General features: G+C 31.9%; 1 protein-coding gene and 1 pseudogene across 1 annotated transcript; both read left to right on the forward strand.

Moving 5' to 3' along the window:
* The first annotated feature begins 7768 nt into the window (after nt 1-7768).
* LOC120159270 lies at nt 7769-11332 on the forward strand (annotated as a pseudogene).
* A 12038-nt stretch (nt 11333-23370) lies between these two features.
* Nucleotides 23371-24534, forward strand: LOC120159274 (heat stress transcription factor C-1-like). The gene is made up of 2 exons (XM_039169906.1): nt 23371-23613; nt 23690-24534. The coding sequence occupies exons 1-2, from the start codon at nt 23410-23412 to the stop codon at nt 24398-24400; spliced, it is 915 nt and encodes a 304-aa protein (XP_039025837.1). The 5' UTR covers nt 23371-23409; the 3' UTR covers nt 24401-24534.
* Nucleotides 24535-25727: the final 1193 nt, after the last annotated feature.

The following is a 25727-nucleotide window of genomic DNA, read 5'->3' on the forward strand; positions in this document are numbered from 1 at the left end:
GTGTGAATTGAGGGCTTGGAAGCCCAATGAGGCACCGACAATAAGGATAATTCGAGTATCTTTCTCTGTTAGAGCCGAAACCATACATATAGTGAACCATATAATGGTTACCTTAGGTAGAGCAATATAGAACCTTTGTCCATTAGTAGGTACCGAAATAGGTGTACACGAAGGATTAACGACTCTAAACCTTTACATTTTGTTTTAAATTCATAGAATAGATTTCTTTTGAAAGCTGTGAATTAGATCCATGTGGATATGATTAATTTCTTGAAATAAATCATTTTGGGTAGAAAGCATGGCCAGATAAGATTGATTTTTAATTAAAGCATTCTTGGGTAAATATCATGATTGGGTAGGTTTTATATTTATCTTTAAATATCATCTTTTAACTGATTATCTTTCTTGTACTAACTCATTTCTTCTTTTTTTGTCATTTTCACATTTTTTGCATTGCATTTCATCGACATGACATAATGTAAAAGTGTTGATCCCCAAAATGATATTTAACTAAAAACTTTCACAAGGAAAGATAAAAGTTTTCAATCAAGTAGTCGCATACACATACATGCACCAAGGGCTAAAAGAAGTTTAGATAGTACAAGAAGGAAACTTGCTTGAAGATCATGCAACATTCGAGACTGGAAAGTTGATCCATTGATTCGAAAAGTAATCTAGTAGTAGAGTCTTATTCATGATCATTCCATCGCTAATCACCAAGGAGTGACGCATGACTTCAGTACCACAGGGGCATTAACTGAGTTAGGTTACATAGCATTTGTGGGTCATAATTTTCAAGGATGAAGCTCCGAGATAAAGCAGCAACCCCTTTTAAACTCAATGTATAGGCAAAATCATATATGTACAAGGGACTATCTTGTAACGTGAATACTTTTATCTCCAATGAAAATTGTTCTACGGTATTCTTCGTTGGGATCAACATTTTTTGAATATGTATTTGCATCTTTGCATTTCACACATGCATTTCATTTATTTAAACATTTTCACACGTATCATTAATGAAAACATGGGGATTAATTCATGGAGAATTCAATGGTAGTGGTCTTAATCACGTGACATAATGAAAGGAAAATTTAAAAAATTGAAGGAAAAACTGCAAGAGAATTTACAGAGAATGCAACAAGATTGGGAAACTAAATTAGAGCAATACAAAAAGGCTACCATACACTACATCTTGCAAACCCAAGCCGGCATGGTCTATCAGATTATTGAGAAATTAGATGGGCTCAATCAGGAAAAAGCAAAAGAGCATGCTTTTTCATCCACAGAAACTTCTGAGTGTGTGATATCACATGCTAATCCACAACTACTCATTTCACCCGAGAGGCTTCCAAGCCATTGAGTAGGCTTCTCCATCACTAAGACTCAAGAAACTTTGTTAGATCCTCATGATATCCCTACTGATCACAACATGTTCAATCCTGATGAGATGAAAAAAAAAGCCAAGAATGAGATCCTTGAGAACATAAAAAAGTGGGACAGAGAGACATTCAAAGGAACGAGAGGACAAAGCTCTCATAATGAAATAGATGCAAGTGAACTAGTCTTAGTTCCTGACTTGGTGATCCTGTCCAAATTCCAAATGCCCGATTTTGAAAAGTACAACAAAACCAATTGCCCTACTGCCCATCTCACGTTGTTTATACGAAGGATGATTTGATACACCAACAATAATCAGATGTTGATCCACTATTTTCAAGATAGTTTGACTGGACCCCCTTCTAAGTTTTATAATCAATTGAGTCGTATTCAAATCTGCTCATGGAAGTATTTGGCTAATGCTTTTTTTGGGTCAATTCAAGCACATGACTAATATGGCCCCTGATCGAACAATGTTGCAAAATATGAAGATGAAGCGTAATGAGAGCTTCTAACAAAATGCACAACGATGGAGGGATGTTACATCTCAAGTGCAGCCACAATTGATTGAAAGGGAGTTCATCACTTTATTCATCGATACATTAAAATCTCCATATATCAACCACATGTTAGGGGCTGCCACTAGAGTTTCTCTGACGTCATCACATGTAGAGAAATAATTGAAAGGACGATCAAGAATGGTAAACTGAGGAATGCAAGTAGCACTGACACCGAGGAAGAAGCGGAAATAAGTATGGTGGAAGCCTATTCAAGTGGTCCTAAGGTTGAGTCTTATAAGATGATCCAAGAAAAGAGTCAATTTGACCCAATTCCAATAAATTATGAGGAATTACTTCCAATACTGACTGAGAAGAACTTGGTGACTCCATTCCAATCCAATCCAAATGAGCCGTCATATCCTAAAGGCTACAATGTCAATGTCGTATGTAGCTATCACGTAGGAAGTTTAGGGTATTCCACTAAGAATTGTGGGGTATTGAAGCAAAAGGTCTAGAATCTGATTGATTCGAGGGCATTCTGATGCTAATAAGAATAGATCTTTGCATCTACCACGAAGCTTTCTTGCACTTGCATTAAGAGTATTGTTTTGTTTAAACTCATTTTTGTTCTATCTTTTTCTTAAATATTTCATTAAGTCATGTGATTATTGAACTTATGTTACCTTATAAGGTTGTGAACAATCGAACGAGTTTCAATCTTTTAGTTCTTTTAATATCATTTGAATTAAAAGCTCTCTTGAGAATTAAGATTATGGCCTCTGGGAAACTAACAAGATTGAACCCTCGTAATACAAGAACCCTTAATCTTACTCCAAAAAATAAACCAGAATACATACCCTTCTTTTACAGGGACCAAGCTATTATTCTTCTCTCATGAAGAGATAATTAAGGGTTTGGCATTCAGGTATATAGGGATGTAGAAAAAATGGGGCATCTTGCACATGAGACTGCAAAGCTGATTGGTTTCTACTTCTATTGATGATCATGACCTTCGCAAATGGAATAGTTGAGTAGGTGAATCTAGTTTAGGTCATTAGCTTGGAAATTGAACTCTAAGGATGATATTTTTTTTACTTTTAACAGCACCTAGACTATAACAAGTTCTTCTTGATAAGCTTAAGAAATTGAATCCGTATACCCAGAATATAATTATATATTTATACAATAAAGCTTGAGCTATCCCTTTAGAGCTATTAGTTAAACGCCCCGACTTTATGGATAAATTCAGCTAGCCAGATAATGGCAATTATAAAATATATATGTACAATAAAGTTGAATTCATCTAGCCAAAACAATGGCCAATTAAATCAAATTTACTAAATAAATAGTTTCAGTGAAGATGGACTAAGGGAGATAAGTAACACCTGTTATAGTCAATTTCACACAAGCACTCAATAATTTTATTTTTAGACTGATATTTCTGCACTGCCTTTGTTAGAGGAGTCTACAAATTGAACAAATGGAAGATTTCAGAGAACTGATAGAAGTTTTCTAAAAGGTTTAGCAATTGATTATGCTAGCTGCGACATTTTGTTTACACCCAATTAAACGCCAAGCCAGAAATAAAGGGCATGTATAACGTTCCAAAGAGCAGGGACAAGAAGAAGGACTTGTTAGCTGAAACCTTATAAAATAGGAAGTCAGCCTATAACCAATCCATAATCCTGACACTTGCCAAAGTGCTATAAGTTTGAAGGATTAAGAGAGTAACTAATTATTTGATATCCAATGAACTCTTGTTTTATGATTTGTCTCAATTATGAAACCTAGAAAAGGACAATATTTTTTCAAAATTTTTATTAAACATTTTTCAAAATTCTTTTGATTGATCTTTTTCAAAATTTGAAAATAATAGAAGAGGAAAAATATTTTCAAACAAGACAATCTCTCTGGAGTAGATCTTGGTAGTTGACACGTGTCTCTTAGACACAAAGCTCATGCTTAGAATTAATGCTGGAGCAAGAAATGATAAATGTTGAGGCATTCTTGAAGGCTCATTTCATTTAGGAGTACAAGGTCATTTGAACTGAGTAGACATTTATTTTCAATGAGACAAAAAGGTGTGAAGACTGAAAATGGTGAAGTAGAGACAGTGGAGCTTACTATATATGGTTGTTTTGTCAACCATCACAACATACAGTTGTATCATGCTGATGATTTTTCATGCAATAATGTTGAAGCCACAAAAAATGATGACTGCTTCCTGTACCAGTAGTCATGAAGTTGAGCCAATGATTAAGTTCATAAGGGTTTCTAAATTCCAATTGGGAGGTCGTGTTCTGTTTGCACCAAGATCAAAAGTGGATAACGGGGAAGTTCTCTTTCCGCTAAATGGGCGACAAAACTTTGAAAAAAAAACTCAATACAAGGCTTGGAAAGCTGAATTCGATGTTAGCAATTGAGTAAACACCTTCGATTTTGATTGCCTCTATGGCTCCAACCACCATCATTGGCATGGATGTATCGTAGAACTTGTTAGAGAAAGCGAATGTTCTGTCAGTTTTTGCAGTGGGATGAATGCTCTATAGATTTCTACACAAGTTCAGGCAGAAAAAACCAATTTTATCGGGGGCAAAAAAATTTATTGGGGCAATCAGTATAGATGACAAAGAAGTATAGATGACAAAGAAGATAAAATAAGAGGGATATGAATAAGACATTATCACTCTAGAAAAATAATAAAATAATATAAAATTCTAATTATAAATTTGAAACAAAATATTTTATTATCAAATAAAAGTATTTAACAACCCTACCAATGATATCACACAACTCGTGGATTCTGTTAAGCAAGTTTTTTTTAACTTGCTCCTCCAGAAAACTTATCCTTTTAACTTTGTTGAACTTCGCAATTTTCAAACATTCAACTGGGCGATTCTTCGATCAAATCAGTTGAGAAGAATTACAGTGAACCACTATGTCCATCGTCGTTTTAATTAATGATCTGTTCATGATTAAAGTCTTAATTTAATTGGATTGGATTCGATCCGACCCTTAAAGAATCATAAAACCGTCGTATTAATTGATCGTGCTTCGTAAGCAACTAACAGAAAATTGAATTAATAATCCAAGCTAGCGTAGAAAGAAAAACTCGATCAGCATTTAATATCATAATCCCATATCGAGTTAACGACGTGAGCGCAACAACTTCGACATTTTACTTACCAACTCATTCCCCCAAACGCAACAAACTGCCTTTGACGCTCCACTCCCAGCTATGGCTATGACATTGATAATAGCCTATTAAAAAGCTACGCCACGCGCTGCTTCTTGTTCTTGGTAGAGGTAGGATGTCGTGGACCGAGTGGATGCATTTGTTCTCCAGCGTAAATACATATGCACATCTTAAAATTCAAATTTCTTTAGGTTGATTTTTCATTTTACGATTGTCCTACACGCTGAAATTTATGTTATTAATGTATACATGATCATTCTAAAAAAATATTTTTAGGTTCACCATTAACATCGTACATATATAAACCGAAAGTTTGAATACAAATCCTTCATTATTCTATCAATAATTAAATCGAATCACAATTTTTTTTTATCAATGTGAATTAGTATCACATTAGATAAAAAGAAAAAAAAAATAAGTATTGAATTTTTTATTTGACATGTAGTTTTAAAATAAAATAATGATCATAACTTATTAGAATCAGGGATGGAACCAGGCAGGGTGGGTGGGGGCGGTTGTTCTTAAAAATTTAAAATTACCACATATTTTAGATTTTATCTATGTATTTTCTATTGAAAAATTGTTTTCGTCCCCTAGAGTTTTATAAGTTCAAGTTCACCCTTTGAAATTTTATAAGTTTAAGTTTATCTCATAACATAAAATCTTGTGTTCGTTACTAATTAAAATCTATCTTTAATTATTATATTTTACGTACAGTGTTAACAAATTTAACATAAAATACTTAAAATAATGAAAAAAACTTGTGAAAAAGATATCATAGGATTGGATAGGTGAGTATGCTAGTATGATGTCGTTTTGGTGAGGTGTCTACATTGATAGCCATCAGCCATGTCATCGTGTCGTTAACAATTTAACGATTAAATGGTATAATTGAAAGGAAAATCAAAATTTAATGCTATAATTAACAAAATTAAAAGTTCAATGGTATAAATGATAAAACACCTAAAGTTTGATGGTATCTATTGTAATATATATATATGATTATTTTTAGCTAAATATGTAACGGAGAAGGTAATGTGATATCATTAAAAATATTATTTACATTTAATAATTATATGGATTGGTCCAATAAGTAAGCATTGAACCAACAACAATTTAACTTAAATATATTTTAGGGTAAATTATGTGTTTAGTACATAAACTAAGTTTCGGTTCGTTTTAGTACATAAACTATTAATTTTTTTCAAAAATATACCTAAAGTTTAGTTTTTGTTTCATTTTAGTACCTCATTCTATTTTATTTTTTTAGAAAATAGAAAACGATGAAAAAAAAACATGTTTGGTTGTCAAATTAGAAAATGATTTCTGGAAAATGAAAATAAAAATAAGTGAAACTATGAAAACATAAAAAGATGTTTTCAGTATTTTCATTAAAATTATTTTAGAAATTTGGAAAATAGGAAAAAATATTTAGATTTTTAATTGAACAAAATCCTTTTAACAATATTTTTTTCCTGAATAGTATCTAAAATCCTCACATTTTTGTAAAAAAAAACCAATGCAGTCCAAGAACTTTTTTTACACACAATTTGGTCGTTAAACTAATTTTTTATTCATTCAATTTTGTAGTATTTTTATATTTAATCTTTCAAAAATCTTAATAAGTATCTATATTTTATGTTTTAAGTTTAAATAATTTCTTAATTTTCTAAAAAAATTAATTATGTTGTTACATTTATTAAAAAATCAATTATACCATTGAACTTAGCAAAAAAAGTCAATTAAACCCATCTACTACATCATTATTCATCATGTAATATCACAACAACATCATGAACTATCACATCATTATTATAGATTGTCATGTAAGCTTTGTTAACTATCCCATAAGCTTAGTGAATTGTCATGTAAACGTCGTGACAATCAACATTTAATTTTGTTAGTCAAAGGGTTAGACTGATTTTTTATCAGTTTAAGGGTCGCATTGAGTGCAAAAAAAATTCAAGAATTACACTAGTTTTTTCTCCCCATAAGTTTAAATGTCTTAAAAACCACTAAACATATTTTTTAATGACTCTTTTGTGTGCTCTTGTTTACACGTTTAGTACCTAATTATTTTTTGTTCGTTTATTACCTAAACACTTTAAGTTTTTAAAGGTGATACACTAAAATAAAACAATAATTAAATATTAGATATGATTTAAAAAAAATAAAAATTTACGTACTAAACCGAACTAGTTACTAAATGTATGATTTACCCTAATCAATAGTTGGATAACTTTTATGTAGCGTTATAACCGGGTGTTATTATCACATAAACTATTTTAGAATAATGTTTGAGCTTCTCATTCGGTTTAACTCTTATTTCTCTCACTCTATTAGTATTACTATAAAAATTTACACACTTTGTAATTATCTAGTCATCAAAGATAATACACATAGACTCCGTCCAATTGTCCGTCTGACCTTTTCTTTCAAGTGGTTCACACGCGCCGCTCCTCCTCGAGAAACGCCACCGTAAACGTAAACAAAATTATTATAACATCTTTGGTTAGCAACTATGGAATATAGTTGTCGAAGTTTCGAACTTATTAAAGATTGAATAAAAATAAAAATGGGGACAACGACGTCATGCCAACCTCTTGTATATATTTTCCTCGTATTCTTTCCTTTTTGATCGTAAAAGAATCTTCTGAAGCTTGCGAAAGATTCTTATACAGTCGGTGAGAGAATGAGCTTGGTAGGGAGACGGATCGGAAAATCTAATTCGACGTCGCACCATCAGCGGCAGCACTCCGATCACTTCCTTGGCGCTTCGTTTAACGGAAAATACCTTCAGTCCTCCGATTTCCTTTCTTCTGATCAGGTCTTCGATCTTTCCACTTTCTCTCGCGGTTACATTTAGCATTTCGTTGTTCGTTACTTTTTATTTTGCTCTTTGGATAGGAGTTCGAATTTTATGGCGGGAAAATAATGGGCAAAAATCCGCCGGAGCAGGGGACGCTGCCTGTCTCTTCCAGGTCGTTTAGTTTAAGGATGACCGGAGATAAATACGCGTCGTACCATGAACTCAGCCCCGGTTTACTGGATTTGTATTCATTTGATACTGAACCACTTCCCGAGGTTTTACTCTTTTCCTTCAATTGGTTACCAGCTTTCCGGTTTTGTTAATCCGTAGCTTTACTTAGACTTAGCCCTTATTTTAGTAAAACATAATAACTTTTGTTCTTTGTCGATGTTTGATTTGGTCTTCTGTTAATCAATTGGTTGAATTCAGAGACATTTTGGCTGGCATTATATTTTAGCTTGCTTCGACCAGGCGATCCGTTAAAGATCGTTAAATTTTCGTTGTTTGAAAATTGCATTCATGGATAATACATTTATTAGTTCCTTTCTCTGTTGCAGGCTTTTAGCATATATGAACCATATCGATCAACTGACAAACTTTCAAGTAAGCCACGAGGAATGGCTGACAATAACGTTCTTAAAAGCATCTCGGTAGATAAAGAAAGAGCTAAGAATGTTGCAAAGATTAAAGTTGTGGTATGTTAATTGAATGTCCTCATCAAATTGATGTAGATTACAATGAAGAATCTGTTCAGAATCTTTATGAACTATTTAGAACGCAACCACCCTGCAAACGCAGCTATTCGAATTTGAGACTTTTAAAAGAATAAGATTCCCTTTAGGTCACTCAATAATTCTTGTTTTGTCGTTGTTAGATAGCTAATAATAACTTCCAATGCAGGTGCGCAAGAGACCGTTGAACAAAAAGGAAATAGCAAAGAAAGAAGAAGATATTATTACTATACTGTCAGATTCTAATGCACTGACGGTTCATGAAAAAAAACTAAAGGTTAGTAGCTGCCAGGGCTTCTCTTTTTCCTGCAGTTGTTATGAATTTTGAGGTTTATGTTCGGATTTAATAGCCTGGTACACTCATTAACTTGACCTCCTAGCCCACCAGTCATGACATCTTCAAGAGATTACTTGTTCAAAATCATAAACAAAGTTAATTGCTATTTGCTTTGATTTTCATGGAAAACCCATATTGACTTATTATTTGAAAGCCTCTGCAACTCATGATAATCTCTCCACTGGCTGTATCACTTTAGATCTTCCATGGTTAATTATTCGAGCTAGAAGCAGATTTTCCCCTTAAGAGATCTGATTACTTTTTACCTGCAGGTTGACCTGACAGAATATGTTGAGAAGCATGAATTTCTTTTTGATGCTGTCCTGAATGAAGACGTTGGCAATGAGGAAGTGAGTATATACAAGATGTAGATAACTTTTAATGTTCCATTTAGCTTATTTCATAATGATAGCTTTCTATTTCTCTAGGTGTATTGCGAGACCGTGGAACCGATAGTCCCGCTAATTTTCAATAGAACAAAAGCAACTTGTTTTGCTTACGGGCAAACAGGTAAAGTAGCTTTCCGATATTTGGAAGTCATGCTTTTGCCAATAAACTTTAGTTGATTTATTTTGTTTTTGTGTGGGGTTACAGGAAGCGGAAAGACATATACAATGCAGCCGTTGCCTCTAAAAGCAGCTCAAGATATATTAAGATTAATGCGCTATTCGTATCGGAACCAAGGTTTCCGTCTCTTTGTCAGTTTCTTTGAGATATATGGGGGGAAAGTCTTTGATCTCCTTAATGATCGGAAGTAAGTTAAATTTAAATGTGTTCGGAAACCTAGATCGATTATCCAATGGTTTATATTTCACTGATAACTGATTAGAATTCTACTTTTGCAGAAAGCTTTTCATGAGGGAAGATGGTAAACAGCAAGTATGTATAGTGGGGTTGCAGGAGTACAGGGTACTAGATGTTGAAACAATCAAAGAGTTAATTGAGAGAGGAAATGCGACCAGAAGCACTGGCACTACTGGTGCAAATGAAGAATCCTCGAGGTCTCATGCAGTTCTTCAGCTGGCCATCAAGAGATCAGCTGATGGCAGTGAAACAAAGCCTGCTAGACTTGTAGGGAAGCTTTCTTTTATAGACCTTGCTGGGAGTGAGCGTGGTGCAGATACTACTGACAATGACAAACAGACGAGGTACAGAACATTTCGCCTCGTGCAGTCAAGCAACTGCATAAACATATCTTGTTTTTCATTTGCATATATGATATGCTGTTTAAATCATTAGAAGCTGATTTTGTATTTCTGCAGAATGGAAGGTGCTGAAATTAATAAAAGTTTACTTGCTTTAAAAGAATGCATCAGAGCTCTTGACAATGACCAGGGTCACATTCCTTTCAGAGGAAGTAAGCTGACTGAAGTTCTAAGAGATTCATTTGTCGGTGACTCGCGTACCGTTATGATATCGTGTATTTCACCAAGCTCAGGATCATGCGAACATACCTTGAATACACTCAGATATGCCGATAGGTGCGCGGTTCTATAACTAAAATCGAATCTGTAGACGTAATGTGTGCATTTACTTGAATAATGCCGTGGATACTTGCATTCCAGGGTGAAGAACCTATCAAAAGGGAACAACTCCAAAAGGGATACGCTGTCTTCATCTTCTAATCTTAGGGAATCAACTGCATTACCCTCAGCTTCATCTTTACCATTCGATACTTTCGATGACATTATAACCGTTGTTCCATTCGAAAAGAACAAACATGGATGGTCAGACCGGATCGAAAGAGATGCATCTCCCCCTTTTAAAGTGGTACGTGTTCCTAGTGGAAAGGCAGAAGGAAATTTGGCTGTAGAGTATTCAGATTTTTACAAGGGTCTGAATGGAATGGTCATGGATCCTTCAACTTTTGATGATAAAAATTCTCATTCAGATGATGATCTCAATGCGCTGTTGAAGGTAACAATCAACTATCTGATTATCCGAATTATCTTTCGTAATTGTATCAAATTCTGAAATGCAATTCATCTTGTTTATTTCTAGGAAGAGGAAGACCTCGTATCTGCTCATCGAAGGCTAGTGGAGAACACATTGGAGATTGTTCGGGAGGTAAAAGTACCATGTTTTTCTTTTTCTTGAAGTAACCTTTCAAATATATGAAAGAAAGACCTTGAACGTATCACCGTTATTTTAAAAATCTGAGTTCGAATGACCTCGTTCTTATCATGACCAATGGTTGCAGGAAATGAATCTGCTAGTTGAAGTTGAGCAACCAGGCAATCAGCTGGATAAGTACATCACCAAATTAGATAACATTCTTTCACAAAAGGCTACAGGAATTCTACAACTACAGGCCCGCTTGGCTCATTTCCGGAAACGTTTAAACGAATACAACGTATTAACTTCTTCAGCCAACTGATAATTGAGTGTTTAATTGTAAAATTAAGTGTCATTCTTATTAGGGATTTCGAATTCGAGCAGGGGTGTATGTGCATTATTAATAAGTTAAAAATCTTAGACAAATATTACATATTAATCAACCGGACTATTTAAAAAATGTAAAACTATTAAAATCATTCAAACTCGACTTCAAGTAACACGATGATGAAAATTTAGGATCTGTTTGTTTCCTTGTAATTGATTTTTTGAAAAAATCACATTCCTCATTTTTTTAGTGTTGGGTTGACGGAAAACAAATGCTCAATTTAATTCATTTTCCTAGTCAGCAAAATTTCCTTTACATTATTTTAAAAATGACTTACGATCTCATTTGTCGTGGGTTATTTTCTGAACTTTTCACTTCAAAGCATAAATACTCAAAAATATTATTATTTTAACTATTGAATATTAATATATTATTTGCGATATTTTAATAAAATAATAATCATTAAATTATATTTATTGATAATTTTAATAATATAATATTATATTTTTTAATATTATAATAATATATAAAATTACACTTTTATGGGTAAACTATACCAGTAACCACCTGACTATAATCCTTTTTTATTTTGACCACCGTTTTTAAATTTTTGTCAATCAGGCCACTCAACTATTTAAATACATTCAATCAAGTCACTAGTCATTAGCATTTAAAGGAGGAGGTGATGTGACAGTTTAAAAACTTGATATAATTAAACATTTGATCCTAAATACTTATATATTCCATCAATTTAGTCATGATTTTAATTTAATTTATTAAATTTAATCATCCAATAAGATAGTGACACATGTCATTGTATAATTAAAAGTTATCTTTTATAGTTTAATATATTTAATTTAATTATTTTTTGTCTAAATAGATAGTGGCATGTGGCCCCATCTGGTTGAATGGAAAATAAATCACAAAGAAAAGCATTTTAAGTGAAACAAGAATCCTAGCCACCTAATCTGCGCCATAATTTGAGTTTGGAATTACACAATAATATATATTATACTTAAATAAGTACCACAGAAAAGGAAAGGAAAATAAGTGTAGTAAGATTTGAACCTAGACTAAATATAAAACTTGGCAACATAAAATCACTAAAACAAATATTATATTTGGTTAAAATTTGGATAAATATTTTATATATTTTAAATATTAGTTTATACAAGATTAAAAGAGAGACTAAATTTATGTTTTGCACATAATTAAAAATCGATTTCTAATTACACATTTTAACTATGTAATAAAATAAAAATTAATTTAAATAGAAATGATTTGTAAACTCTACTTTTTAATAAAAATAAAAATTATTAATTAAATTAAAAAATTATCAGTTTTTAAGACTATATCTGTAATCATTAAATTATAAATGTTAAACATTAATTTATACAAAATTGAAAAAACTAAATATAAGATTTACACATGATTAAAATCGACTTCTAATTAAACATTTTAACTATGTAATTCAATAAAAAATTAATTAATATATAAATTATTTGTATATTTTATTTGTTAAAAAATGTAAAATTATTAATTAAATTAAAAAGTATTAATTTTTAGACTATATCTATAATCATTAAATTATACATGTTAAACATTAGCTTATAAAAAATTAAAAGAAAAACTAAATTTAAGATTTATGCATGATTAAAATTGACTTCTACTTATACATTTTAATTATGAAATCCAATATATATTTAATTAAAATATAAATGATTCTTATATTTTATTTTTTAATAAAAAGTAAAATTATTAGTTAAAATAAAAGTATCAATTCTATATTATATTTATAACCATTAAATTATACATGTGAAAAAAAGAAATATTAAATTTAGTTTAAAAATATAAAACTTAAATTTAGTTTCTCTTTTAATCTTTTATAAACTAGTGTTCAAACTATATATATATATATATATAATCTATCCAAATATTAATTCTTATTAATTTCAGTGTAGTATATATATATATATATACTATTGTGTAATTCATATCGAATATAATGTTGTAGCGCAGTGGCTAGGCCTCATGCTTCAATACTGAAGGGCCTAAGTTCATGTCCTACCCTCCATTTTAAAATGCTTTTCTTTGTGATTTGTTTTCTATCCAATCATATGGTATCATGTGTCACTATATAGTTGGATGAAAAATAATTAAATTAAATATATTAATTATAAAAAATATTTAATTATATGATGATGTGTTATTATCTGATTGGAAGATTAAATTTAATAAATTAAAAATCATGACTAAATTGATACAATATATAAGTATTGAGGATCAAATGTGTAATTATACTAAGTTTTTAATTGCCCGTCGCCCCATTAAATATTAACGGCTGGTGGCTTGATTGAATGCGTTAAAATAGTTGGGTGGCCAGATTGACAAAAATACAAAAATAATAGTCAAAAGGAAAAAAATGCTATAGTTAGATGGTTAGTGGTATAATTTACCCTAATTTTATTTTAATAATATAGAATAATTTATTAAAAAATTAATATTATCTATTACTGTTATAAAAAAATATTTTAAATTATTGAAGATTTAATTATTCATTATTGAAGATTTAAAATTTATTCATTCATAATTTTTAGAATATAATATAATATTTTTTTAAATAATTTATAATAATTATATTTTATAAAATATAATTAATATTTTTGTTTATAAAATTGTAGACATAATATTTTAATAATATTATTAACGTAAATAATATTAAATAAATTATTCTAATATTTTAAAAATAATATTATTACTTTTATAATAAATAATATTATTTATTGTATTCAATATTTATAATAAATAGTTCATAAAAAAATTTTACCATCCAATGAAAAATTGTTGAAACTATTTTGATATTAAAATTTAAGCAAGAAAATGTTTTTGGACTTAATTGAATTTGTTCAAAGATTTTAAAAAATAATTCAAACTCCATAAACTTGAATTTGAACACAAAACATATTTTATGAGTAAGTAGTATCGATATTATTCTAACAGTATTGATACGACATGAATAATATCACTATTGTACTTAAGGTATCAATACAACAGTTAAGAGATGTATATATACTCTACTAGTAATGTCAATACTACCTGTTATTTTTAAAGTGTTCGAATTCCAGCAAGCAAAATTGATATCGATACTCAAGGAGTACCAATACTACTTTACATAGTAGTATTGATACCCTAAAACTCTATTATCGATACTGATCAAGCTCAGTTGTCTTTAACAGTTAGTTTATTTAAATATTACAAATACAGTACTGATACTTCTAGACCAAGTATCGATACTCCTTGTTCTAGAATATTTTGTTTTGCAAAAAATAATCCCCAACGGCTCCAAAACATCCATAACGGCTTCGAAACATCCATAACGGCTAAAAATGACTTCAAACTCATTTCACTTATCCAATATTTTGGGCATTATAATTCTCCCCCTTAAGAAAATTCTTCCTCGAATTTAAAGAAGTACCAGAAACGAAGAGGTGTGGAAATTGCTTCCTCATATCCTCCTCTCTTTCCCAAGTAGCTTATTCTATCTTATGATTCTTCCAAAGAACTTTAACCAACAGAATCCTCTTGTTATGCAATTCTTTGGTTTCCTTAACCAAGATCTGCACTGGTTCCTCCTCACAAGTTAAATCGGGTCGGATTTATATTTCTTCAGAAGTGATAACATGGGACGGATCTAATTTGTACCTTCTAAGCATCGATACGTGAAAAACATTGTGAATATTGTCCATATCCAGAGGCAAAGCTAACTGATAAGTTACAGTTCCAACCTTTATTAATATCTCATACGGTCCAATGAATCTCGGACTCAGCTTTCCTTTTCACCCAAAACGTAATACCTTCTTCCAAGGCGATACTTTCAAAAATAATTTGTCTCCCTCTTGAAATTCAATTTCTTTTCTTTTCAAATCATCATATGACTTCTGATGATCTGAGGCTATCTTTTCAAATAATTTGTCCAACCAGGTCTCGATCTTTCAGTTCAAACCAATTTAATGGTGTTCTGCATTTTCTCCCATACAAAGCTTCATATGGGGCCATCTTAATACTTGATTGATAATTGTTGTTATAGGTGAATTCCTCTATATGCAAATACCTTTCCCATGATCCAATAAACTCAATCACACATGCCCTTAGCATATCCTCTATTATCTGAATAACTCATTCTGGATGCCCATCTGTCTGGGGATGAAAAGTTGTATTAAAGTTCAATCGAGTACCCAATGACTCATGTAAAGACTTCCAGAGTCTTGAAGTAAACCTTGGGTCTCGATCGGACACTATCAATAGCAACACTCCATGCAGTCTAACTATCTCTTTTATATACAACTCCGTAAACTTATTCATCGAGTAGTCTACTCGAACCGGAATAAAATGAGTCGTCTTGGTCAATCTGTCTACTATTACCCATATTGAGTCCTTCTTACCCGGTGAAAATGGTAGCTCCAAAACAAAATCCATTGTAACTCGCTTCCACTTCCACTCAGGAATGGTTATTGGCTGCAGTAATCCGGAAAGCACTTGATGTTAAGCTTTCACTTGTTGACATGTCAAACATTTTGCAACAAACTCTGATATAGCTTTTTTATATCAGGCCACCAATAACGACTCTTCAAGTCCTGATACATCTTATTCCTTCATGGGTGCATTGTCAAAGGGCTATAATGTGCTTCACAAAGAATATCTTTCCTCAATTCATCATCATCAGGAATACAAAGTCTTCCCCGATAATATAAACATCCATTATCCCTTATTTCGAAATCTTTGGCCTCTTCTTTTTCAACTTACGCCAATCTCAACAAGTATTTTTCATCTCGATCTTGTAGCTCTTTTACCCGATCCAAAAGCACCGGCTTTAACTTTAATTCAACAATCAAAACCTCATCTTCTTTTAAAGACATATGTGCCACTAAAGTCCTTAAAGTTGCAAAAGTCTTTCGACTGAGCGCATCGGCTACTACATTAGCCTTTCCCGGATGATAGTCAATAACCAAATCATAATCTTTTAAGAGCACAATCCATCTTCTCTGTCTCAAATTCAGCTCTTTATGAGTTAACAAGTATTTTAAACTCTTGTGATCTGTGTACACATGGCAACACTCACCGTACAGATAATGGCGCCAAATTTTCAAATCAAACACTACGGCTGCCAATTCTAAATCATGTGTTGGGTAATTTCTCTCATGATTTTTCAGTTGTCTTGAGGCATAAGCCATAACTTTACCCTCTTGCATCAGCACACATCCTAATTTGTTATGGGATGCATCACTGAAAATGACATAATCCTTACCTGACTCAGGTTGCACAAGCACGGGAGCTTCCGTTACTATTCTTTTTAGAATATCAAAACTTTACTGCATCTTTCTATCCAAACAAAAGGCACATCCTTCCGTAACAACTTAGTTAGCGACAGAGCTAACATTGAGAAATTCTTCACAAATCGCCTATAATAACCAGCGAGCCCCATGAAACTCTAAACTTTAGAAATATTTTTTGGGGGTTGCCAATCCACTATAGCTTGAATCTTTTTGGGATCTACTCTTATTTCTTCTGCAGAGACTATATGACCAAGAAAAACAATCTCATCTAACTAAAATTCACATTTGGACAATTTCGCATACAACTTTTTATCACAAAGTATCTAAATAACCACTTGAAGATGAGCATGATGTTCCTCTCTTGACATAGAATATACCAAGATATCATCTATAAACACTACCACGAATTGATCCAAGTACAGTTGGAATACTCTGTTCATTAAGTCCATAAATTTTGTAGGAGCATTTGTTAATCCAAATGGCATTACCACAAATTAATAGTGTTTGTACCGAGTCCAAAAAATCGTCTTGGAAATATCCTCCTTTTTTATCTTTAACTGATGGTACCTCGACCTTAGATCTATCTTAGAGAACACTGATGCGCCTTTTAATTGATCAAACATGTAATCAATCCTCGGAAGAGGATACTTGTACTTTATTGTTACCTTATTTAGTTGATGATAGTTAATACATAACCGCATAGACCCGTTCTTCTTTTTCACAAATAGCATAAGTGTTCCCCAAGGCGAAACACTGGGTCTGATAAATCCTTTATCAAGTAATTCTTGCAACTGTGATTTTAATTCTCTTAACTTTGTTAGAGTCATTCGATATGAAGCCATAGAAACATGTTCAGTACTTGGGTAAACCTCAATTCTAAATTCGACTTCCCGATCTGGAGGTAAACCTGGTAACTCCTCTAGAAACACTTCTGGAAACTCTTTAACTGTTGGAATATCATGCAATCTCACTTCCGACACTCAAGTGTCTATCACATTAGCTAGAAAAGCAACGCATCCTTTTGACATCATTTTCTTTGTTGCCATGGTTGATATCACATTGGAGGGTGATTTCGTTTTTTCGCCAATCACTACTATTTCGGAGCCTTCCACATCCTTCAAAAACAATCGCTTCCTATGACAATCCACCCATCCATGATGTGGAGATAACCAATCCATGCCCAAAATGATTTCAAACTCCATCAAGTTTGCCAAGAACACGACCCCTTGAATCTTAATTAGACATTTCCTACATATGCGTGTTACCCTCGCACTATGACCCATAGGGTTTACCCCTACCATTTCACTAAAAATTGGTTATAAATGAATTCCTCTAGTTCTAACCAACTTTGTACTAATATAAGAGTGCGTAGAACAGGGGTCAACTAGAACAAAAAATAAGATCATCAAAAAGGTGAAATGTACCTGTCATGATCTTCGGATCATCCTGATCTTCGGATCATCCTGATCTTCAGTGGTTTTATATTATAAATTTGGGCCACTCCCTGAGTCTTTTGTCTTTGGCTAGGCTCAGATTGACCGCTTGATCTTCCTCTTCCTTTGCTTCTACTAGGTGCTACTACTGATCTCTCAGATTGTACTGATCTATCCCTATATCTCTGTGAAAAGTTCTGAGCATAATGACCAGTTCTTCCACAAATAAAGCAAGCACTAGAGAGCATTCTACATACACCCTGGTGAAATTTTCCACATATCTGACATGGGTTACTTCTTTCTCTAAAAGCTCTACCTGAGCTAGCAGTAAAAGAATGGGACTGCTTAGTTTTCTGTGTAACTGCAGCAGAATCTTCCCTATCAGTATATCGAGAACTTGAGCCCTTGCCTTTCTTAGCTTGATGTGTAGAAGAAGACTTCTCAATCATTTTTCCTATTTGCACACTCTGCTCTGTTGCTAAAGTCTCCTCTTGAGCTCTTTCAATAGCCTTAGCTATGTTTATAACTTCTTGTAAGCTAGGCAAGTTTAAGGCCAACATCATTTATTTCAACTTAGGCCTCAAACCCTCAATAAAATAATCTCATCGAGCTTTATCATTAGGAACCAACTCAGTAGCATAACGAGTGAGCTTATTGTATTTGGCCTCATACTCATGCACCGCTCGATCGCCTTGTTTCAAGTTAAGAAACTTCAACAGCATTGATCTCATAAACTGCTCCCCGATATACTTGTTCTTGAACTCATCTTAAAATAACTGTCAGTTCACTTGTTCGGGCGACGCATACATCGTCGTATTTGTCCACCACACCCGAGTTGACCCTCGGAGTAATGATATAGCTCCACCCAAGTTTTCATGATCGGATCATTGTAGACTTTCTAACATCATCATAACATCGTTTAGCCATAAAAACGCGTCCATCGAACCTTCACCTTCTTCTCCCTTGAACTCAGGAGCTCCCAAACTTCTTAACTCCTTATGAATTAACATTCGCGGTACTGGAGGAGAAGGGGGAGGCGGAGGAGGTTGAAACCTTATCAAGATAGCATCGAGAGCTTGCATAAAAGCCCCGAACTCCAGAACAGACATACTTTGAGGTGTCGGTGCGCTGGCGTTCTCAGACGTAATCGGATGTTCACTATTTTCTTCATAACTTTCACTACCCGATCCATCTCTACTCTCTCATCCAATCGCTCTTCTCCAATTTGTAGAATCTGACATCTAGTATACCATTCATAAAGATAGTAATTACGTTAGTAAGGAGAGACATCTATCATATTCATTCCATACCCTATCAGTAACATTGACATCTTAGTGCCATTAAACTCTTTTTACATCAAAATACACTCGATTTTGGCTGAGAATCGGTTAAACTTATATCTCTGATACTAATAAATGTAATACTCATCTCCCGTATACTTTTTCGTACACGAGATATAGATTTCACATCATTTTTAAAATAGTTCTTCCTTTGAAAACTCGTAATATTTTGTTTCCTTTTATAAAACACTTTAATTAAAACTAATATAAAACATGCATTAAACTTACATAATAAAAAATATCATTTGAATATTTCATCATTTTACAAAATGGTAACTCAAATAGTTTTCAGAGCATTTTTCCTAAATATTTTACATGCCAACTAAATACATCAAAAAGTAGACATGTATGTCATATTGTTACTGACGAGGCAACCCTTGCTTTGATGTACGTTGATCTCCTTACTCCGCTTGTATTACGACCTACGCGTGAAATAAACACACGTTAAGTATTTACTTAGTAAGGCAAGACTAATAGTACAATGAACATATCATTTCCTTATTTCATATTGATCAAGTACCAATTCATTAATTCCAAGTTAATATCATTTCATTACGATGCACACGTAGTGCCTATGCAGTCATTATAAACTCATTATGAATTCTGTGGGTTGCACACATAGTGTCGAAACGGTTATTCATCAACATATGATAAATTTTATGTTGCACACTTAGTGACGAAACGGTTATTCATCAACATATGATGAATTTTATACTTTGCACACTTAGTGCCGAAACAATTATTCATTAACATATGATGAATTACGTGCTTTGCACACTTAGTGTCGAAATGATTATTCATCAACATATGATGAATTTTGTACTTTGCACACTTATTGCCGAAACGGTTATTCATCAACATATGATGAATTCTGTGAATTTCACACTTAGTACCGAAACGGTTATTCATCAACATATGATGAATTTCGTTAATTACACACTTAGTGTCAAAACGGTTATTCATCAACATATGATGAATTCCGTGAATTGCACACTTAGTGCCTAAACGGTTATTCATTAACATATGATGAATTTCGTGAATTGCACACTTAGTGTCTATTTGGTAATCACACACACATATTAAGCAATCATATATATATGACTAGTATAACATATAGTTACAGAATTAAATGCACTCACCTGGCTTTCCTCGCTACTGTATCCAAAATGTAAACTTGATTACTCAGGTACTCTACCTTTGCCCTTTGTTTTTATTATCTCGGGAGCTTGATTTCGATCTACTTAAGCATCCATTAAATTTATGTACAATATCAATGGTTAGTATATTTCCTAAAAATTTTACTTAAACAATACTCAAAAGTACATATTAGTTACTTTCTATATCAATCTAAGCCTATTTTTAACATTTCTGGCTCAATAGTATCGATACCCCCACCATGGTATCGATACTACTATACTATGGTACCGATACTCTTATACAATATTGATACTATTTTTACATTATGTTATCAATGGTATCGATACCTTCTTCACAGTATCGATACCCCTTTCGGTATCGATACCTCTTGAATGAGTAACCATATTACCCAGCTGTTCTTCCCATTTTAAGCCTATAGTATTGATACTGTTCTATCAATACCGATACACGTGCCTAGGTTTTCCAGTTTTTAACCTATTATTACATAAATGGGGTCAAATTTCATTACGTTTACACCCGTTAATACTATGAATTTACTTATTCATACCGACTTTCTTTCATTTAACTTCCTAAAACATCTAAAATATTCCAAGAACATTCAAATCTAAGAATCACACCACTTTTTCTAACTTGTTTTTAAACTCATCCAATTCTTCTAATCTCTTATTTATATATTTGACAAGTCAAATATACTAACAAACATCATTAAAAACTCATATTATAACATATCATTTCAAAACCCATTTTCTAAAATCTCTCTTATTTCCTCTATCTCATAGTTTTAATCCCATTTAATCCTTCCTTAAGCTTCTATCATACTTAAGGCTTCAATAACCAACCAAAAATGAAAGGATTAACTAGCCATTAGAAATCTCACCTTTGAGCTATGGGGGAGAGTATTTTCCGCGGGAAATGAGATAAAAGAGAGAGAGAGCTTTTATGACTTAGTTTTCCCCTTTCCTTTTTCCTTTAACACTATACCAAAGAAAATAAATTTTAAATTCATTTTCCTCTACAAGACCAAAATGCCCTCTATATTCATTTATCTATACAATTTAGTTCAAAACATTATTCCAAATCATTTTCTCATCTTTTAGCATTTATACAAATAAATCCCCAAATTTGAAATCTTTTATTAAAGTCCCTTATTCAATATTTGAGGCATTACAATATTATATTATATTATTACATTACATTACATTACATTACATTACATTACATTACATTACATTACATTACATTACATTACATTACATTACATTACATTACATTATAAAAAAAATAAAAAAAACGGATGAGTGAGAACTTACGTCTAGGCCAATTGAGAATATGACAACACTTAAATCACTAAAATAAATCTAATAGTTTATTTATAATTGATTTAAGATTATAATATTTTTAAACTAAATTTATTGTTTTCTTATGTTTTTTTGAATGATTATATATGAAATCATTAAAAATTAATATTCAAATTATAATATATATATATATATATATATATATATATATATATATAGTTAATGATGAAAAATATGTATTATATATTATAGTTAATATTCAAACTATAATCATAAGATTGTGAAATGTGCCACAACTTGATTGGAGAAATAAAATTATTAAATTAAATTTAAATTAGGAATTACTTAAAAATTAAGAATTAAAGTTAATCTTATGATCAAATTAATTAATTCTAAAATCTAGGGGATTTAATCTACAAATATAATACATGATTAGACAAATTAAAAACAAAATTAGGATCAAATTGCATTAAATGAAAATACAAGGAAATAAATCATACACATGTTGTAACCAAAATGGAAGAAAACAAAGCAGGGTTCCAACGCCTCTAACACGTAACTTTACAAGCACACATGCCCTAATTATATCAATTTTGTTAATTGTCGCGTAAAGACTTCCGTTAAGTGTTAACGGTAGGTGATATATTGAAACTATTTAAATAGTTTAGTGGTCATATTAACGTAAATTTGAAAATAGTGGTCATTTCGCGACCCAACCCATAGTTATGTGGTCATTTATGTGATTTACCCTAAAAAATATCATATCCTTATCTGCTATTAAAAAAATCAATCACGCCGTTTAATTAAAAATTTTAAATTAATTGAACTAAATATTTAATAAAATATATCGTTTAATATGCATAAAACTATTCATTTAACCATTTAACTATCGACGAATTTAATCAAATATAGTTTTTTTATTGAACCAATTTGGTCCAAATATGTTTTTTAAGTGATAGAGTAAATTACAAATTTCATCATTAAATTTAGCTCTTTTTTAATTTTACTCACTGAACTTTAAAAGTTTTTAATTTCCTCACTAAACTTAATATATTAGATTTTTTGGTCATTGAACTTCACTCTCTCTCCTATTTTGATCACTCCTCCATTAAATAGTTAATGACGTTAAAAACGACACCGTATTAAAAAAATTCACCAATGACATCGCTTTGCATCTATATAACAACCTATTTTAACTCTGTTAACTATTTAACGACTGAGTGACCAAAAAATCGAATGTATTAAATTCAATGAAGAAATTAAAAAGATTTTAAGTTTAGTGAGTGAAATATAAGAGAGAGTAAAATTCAGTTATCAAATTTATAATTTATCCTAAGTGATATTATTGGAACCACGATAATACGTCACTAAACATCGCATCCATTATATATTTTCACTTACACAGTAATAGTTGAAGCCTCTCTTGGATATTTTCATAAAGAAAAACAACCAAAGGTAAAAGGCGACGAAAATAAAACTAAGAATCTGCGTTTCGTCTTGCATGTTTGATCATGGAGGGTAACGACGTCGTTGCGCCGTTTGTTGCCAAAACTTATGAGATGGTTAATGATCAGATGACAGACGGTCTCATCACTTGGGGCAAAGCTAATAACAGTTTCTTGGTCATCGACCCTTTAGATTTCTCCAAGAAGATCTTGCCCTTTTACTTCAAAAACAGCAATTTTTCCAGCTTCGTTCGCCAGCTCAATACCTATGTATGTTCTAAATTTCGATCGAATACATGTATATTATATCGAATGCTTCTGAGCTGATGATTTGTTTGGTGATTAGGGTTTTCGGAAGGTGGATCCAGATACGTGGGAATTTGCAAATGAATGGTTTCTTCGAGGCCAAAAGCAGCTGTTGAAGAAAGTTGTGAGGAGAAAGCACGGGAAAAATCGATACATACAACTGAAAGCCGAGGATTTTGATGAAGATGACGATGTTTCAAGGGAAATATCGAGGCTGAAAGAGGAACAGAAGACTTTTGAACAAGAGCTGCAAGGGATGAACAGGCGGTTAGAGACGACGGAGGGACAGCCGCAACAGATGGTGGCGTTCCTTCACAAGGTCGCCCAAGATCCTGATCTCCTTTGCCGTATGAGGGTCGAAAAGGAGATGAACGGATTACTCGCGGCGGAGAAAAAGCGGCGCTTGAAGATGACGTCGCCGCCGTCGTATTATTCTCCGTCTGATTCTCCTTATTCAAGAGCGGCAGTTTCGAGCAATTCGGGGAAATCTGAAGATGAAGGATGGCATCCTGAATTAATTTCGCCATTAAAGTCGCCCGGGGATCGCAGTACTGTCATGAGCCAGTCGCCGCTCCTGGCACCGCTGTTGATTGAAAACGGCATGATGATGTCTTCGTCGGGGATGATTAGTATACCAGGGTATGGTGATACGAATGGGCCATTGGGTTATTTAGGAGAAATGACGGCGGCAGGGGTGGAGGCGCGTGTGCCACCGCCTTATCCATTTTCTCTATTAGGGGGTGGCTTTTAGTTGGTTGCTTCACGTGAAATATCTTGTATTCTACCTTTCTTATTGATTTTTCATTTTAGTTTTAGATTTTCCGCAATTTGTATTTGTTTTCATTTTTATATATAATTAAAAGTACTTAATTATAAGGTTAAAAACTTATATTTTATCATGCTTAATCACTGAAAAAAATGGTGGAAAATATTAATTATATATATTTTTTAAATATTACATAAACTTTATTTTATGAAATACTATTTTTTGTTTAATGCATTTACAATTAAAGAAAAATAATTACTTTAAAATAAGCATTGTTATAAGCACATGAAAATAATTGAAATCAGGCCCTCACAAATGTGAGTTGAGGTGTACCAAAAGTAATTTTAAAACATGTGTATTATTATTTAACAGTAAAGTTTTACAGTAAACTTAATCTACTTTCATATATTCTTAATTAATATTTAAATAAAAAATATCAAGATAAAAACACTATTGAGGTGTAAGTACTTCGTCAATATAAATATATATATATATATATATATATATATAATTATTTATAATTCAACTAAATCAAGTTATTAAAATACATTTTTCAGAAATTGATAAATAAATAAATAAGGTCAAATTATATCATTAGTCTATGTACTATATAAATTGTAAATTTAATTTATATATTTTCATTTATTAATTTATTAATTCATACATTTTTTAAATTCTAAATTTTTAGATTTGACTCAAATTATATATGAATAATATAATTAAATTATAAATACATAAAATGATGAAATTAAAGAAGAATAAATAAATTTATACCTTTTACATACTACATAAATTAATAATATAATTTAATTTAATATGTTTTACTGTTATATTTAAATTAAAATTAAAATTTTAAAAATATAAAAATTGAATGATCTATTGTAATTAAAATATAATATCTATTTAAAATATTTCTTGATCGTTGACAATGTATACACATCTACTTAAACTCAAGACGCCTAAGGGGAATAACACTTTATTTTATTACTAAAATCATTTAATGAGATAAAAATAATAAAAATTAAATCTATAATTGAAATATAATAAAAAAAATTACCCGAAAGTAAATTATGGGTTGTCCGTTCTAATATGTTAGTTTTGGTGAATGGTTATCGGGAGCATAGCCCAAATGTACTTTGTACTTTCAACACCTTAATTAACTGTATTGCAAGTAGAAACAGGTCTCAAAAGCTACGGGTAGTTGGTGTTCTCACCTTCGACAAGAACTAGGAACATTTAACGAATGATATGGCTGCGCGACCTTCAAAACACAATATATTTCTCCTATTTCAAAATTATACTCATGTGAATA

The sequence above is a fragment of the Hibiscus syriacus genome, unplaced genomic scaffold (assembly GCF_006381635.1).
Source record: "Hibiscus syriacus cultivar Baekdansim isolate YM2019G1 unplaced genomic scaffold, ASM638163v2 tig00111356_pilon, whole genome shotgun sequence".
Taxonomy (NCBI): domain Eukaryota; kingdom Viridiplantae; phylum Streptophyta; class Magnoliopsida; order Malvales; family Malvaceae; genus Hibiscus; species Hibiscus syriacus.

Bases quoted from the DNA above. Each gene is read 5' to 3' on its own strand.
- LOC120159274 (XM_039169906.1), top strand. From the start codon at position 23,410: ATGGAGGGTAACGACGTCGTTGCGCCGTTTGTTGCCAAAACTTATGAG. The intron at 23,614-23,689 runs GTATGTTCTAAA...TTTGGTGATTAG, and splicing joins TTCGCCAGCTCAATACCTAT to GGTTTTCGGAAGGTGGATCC.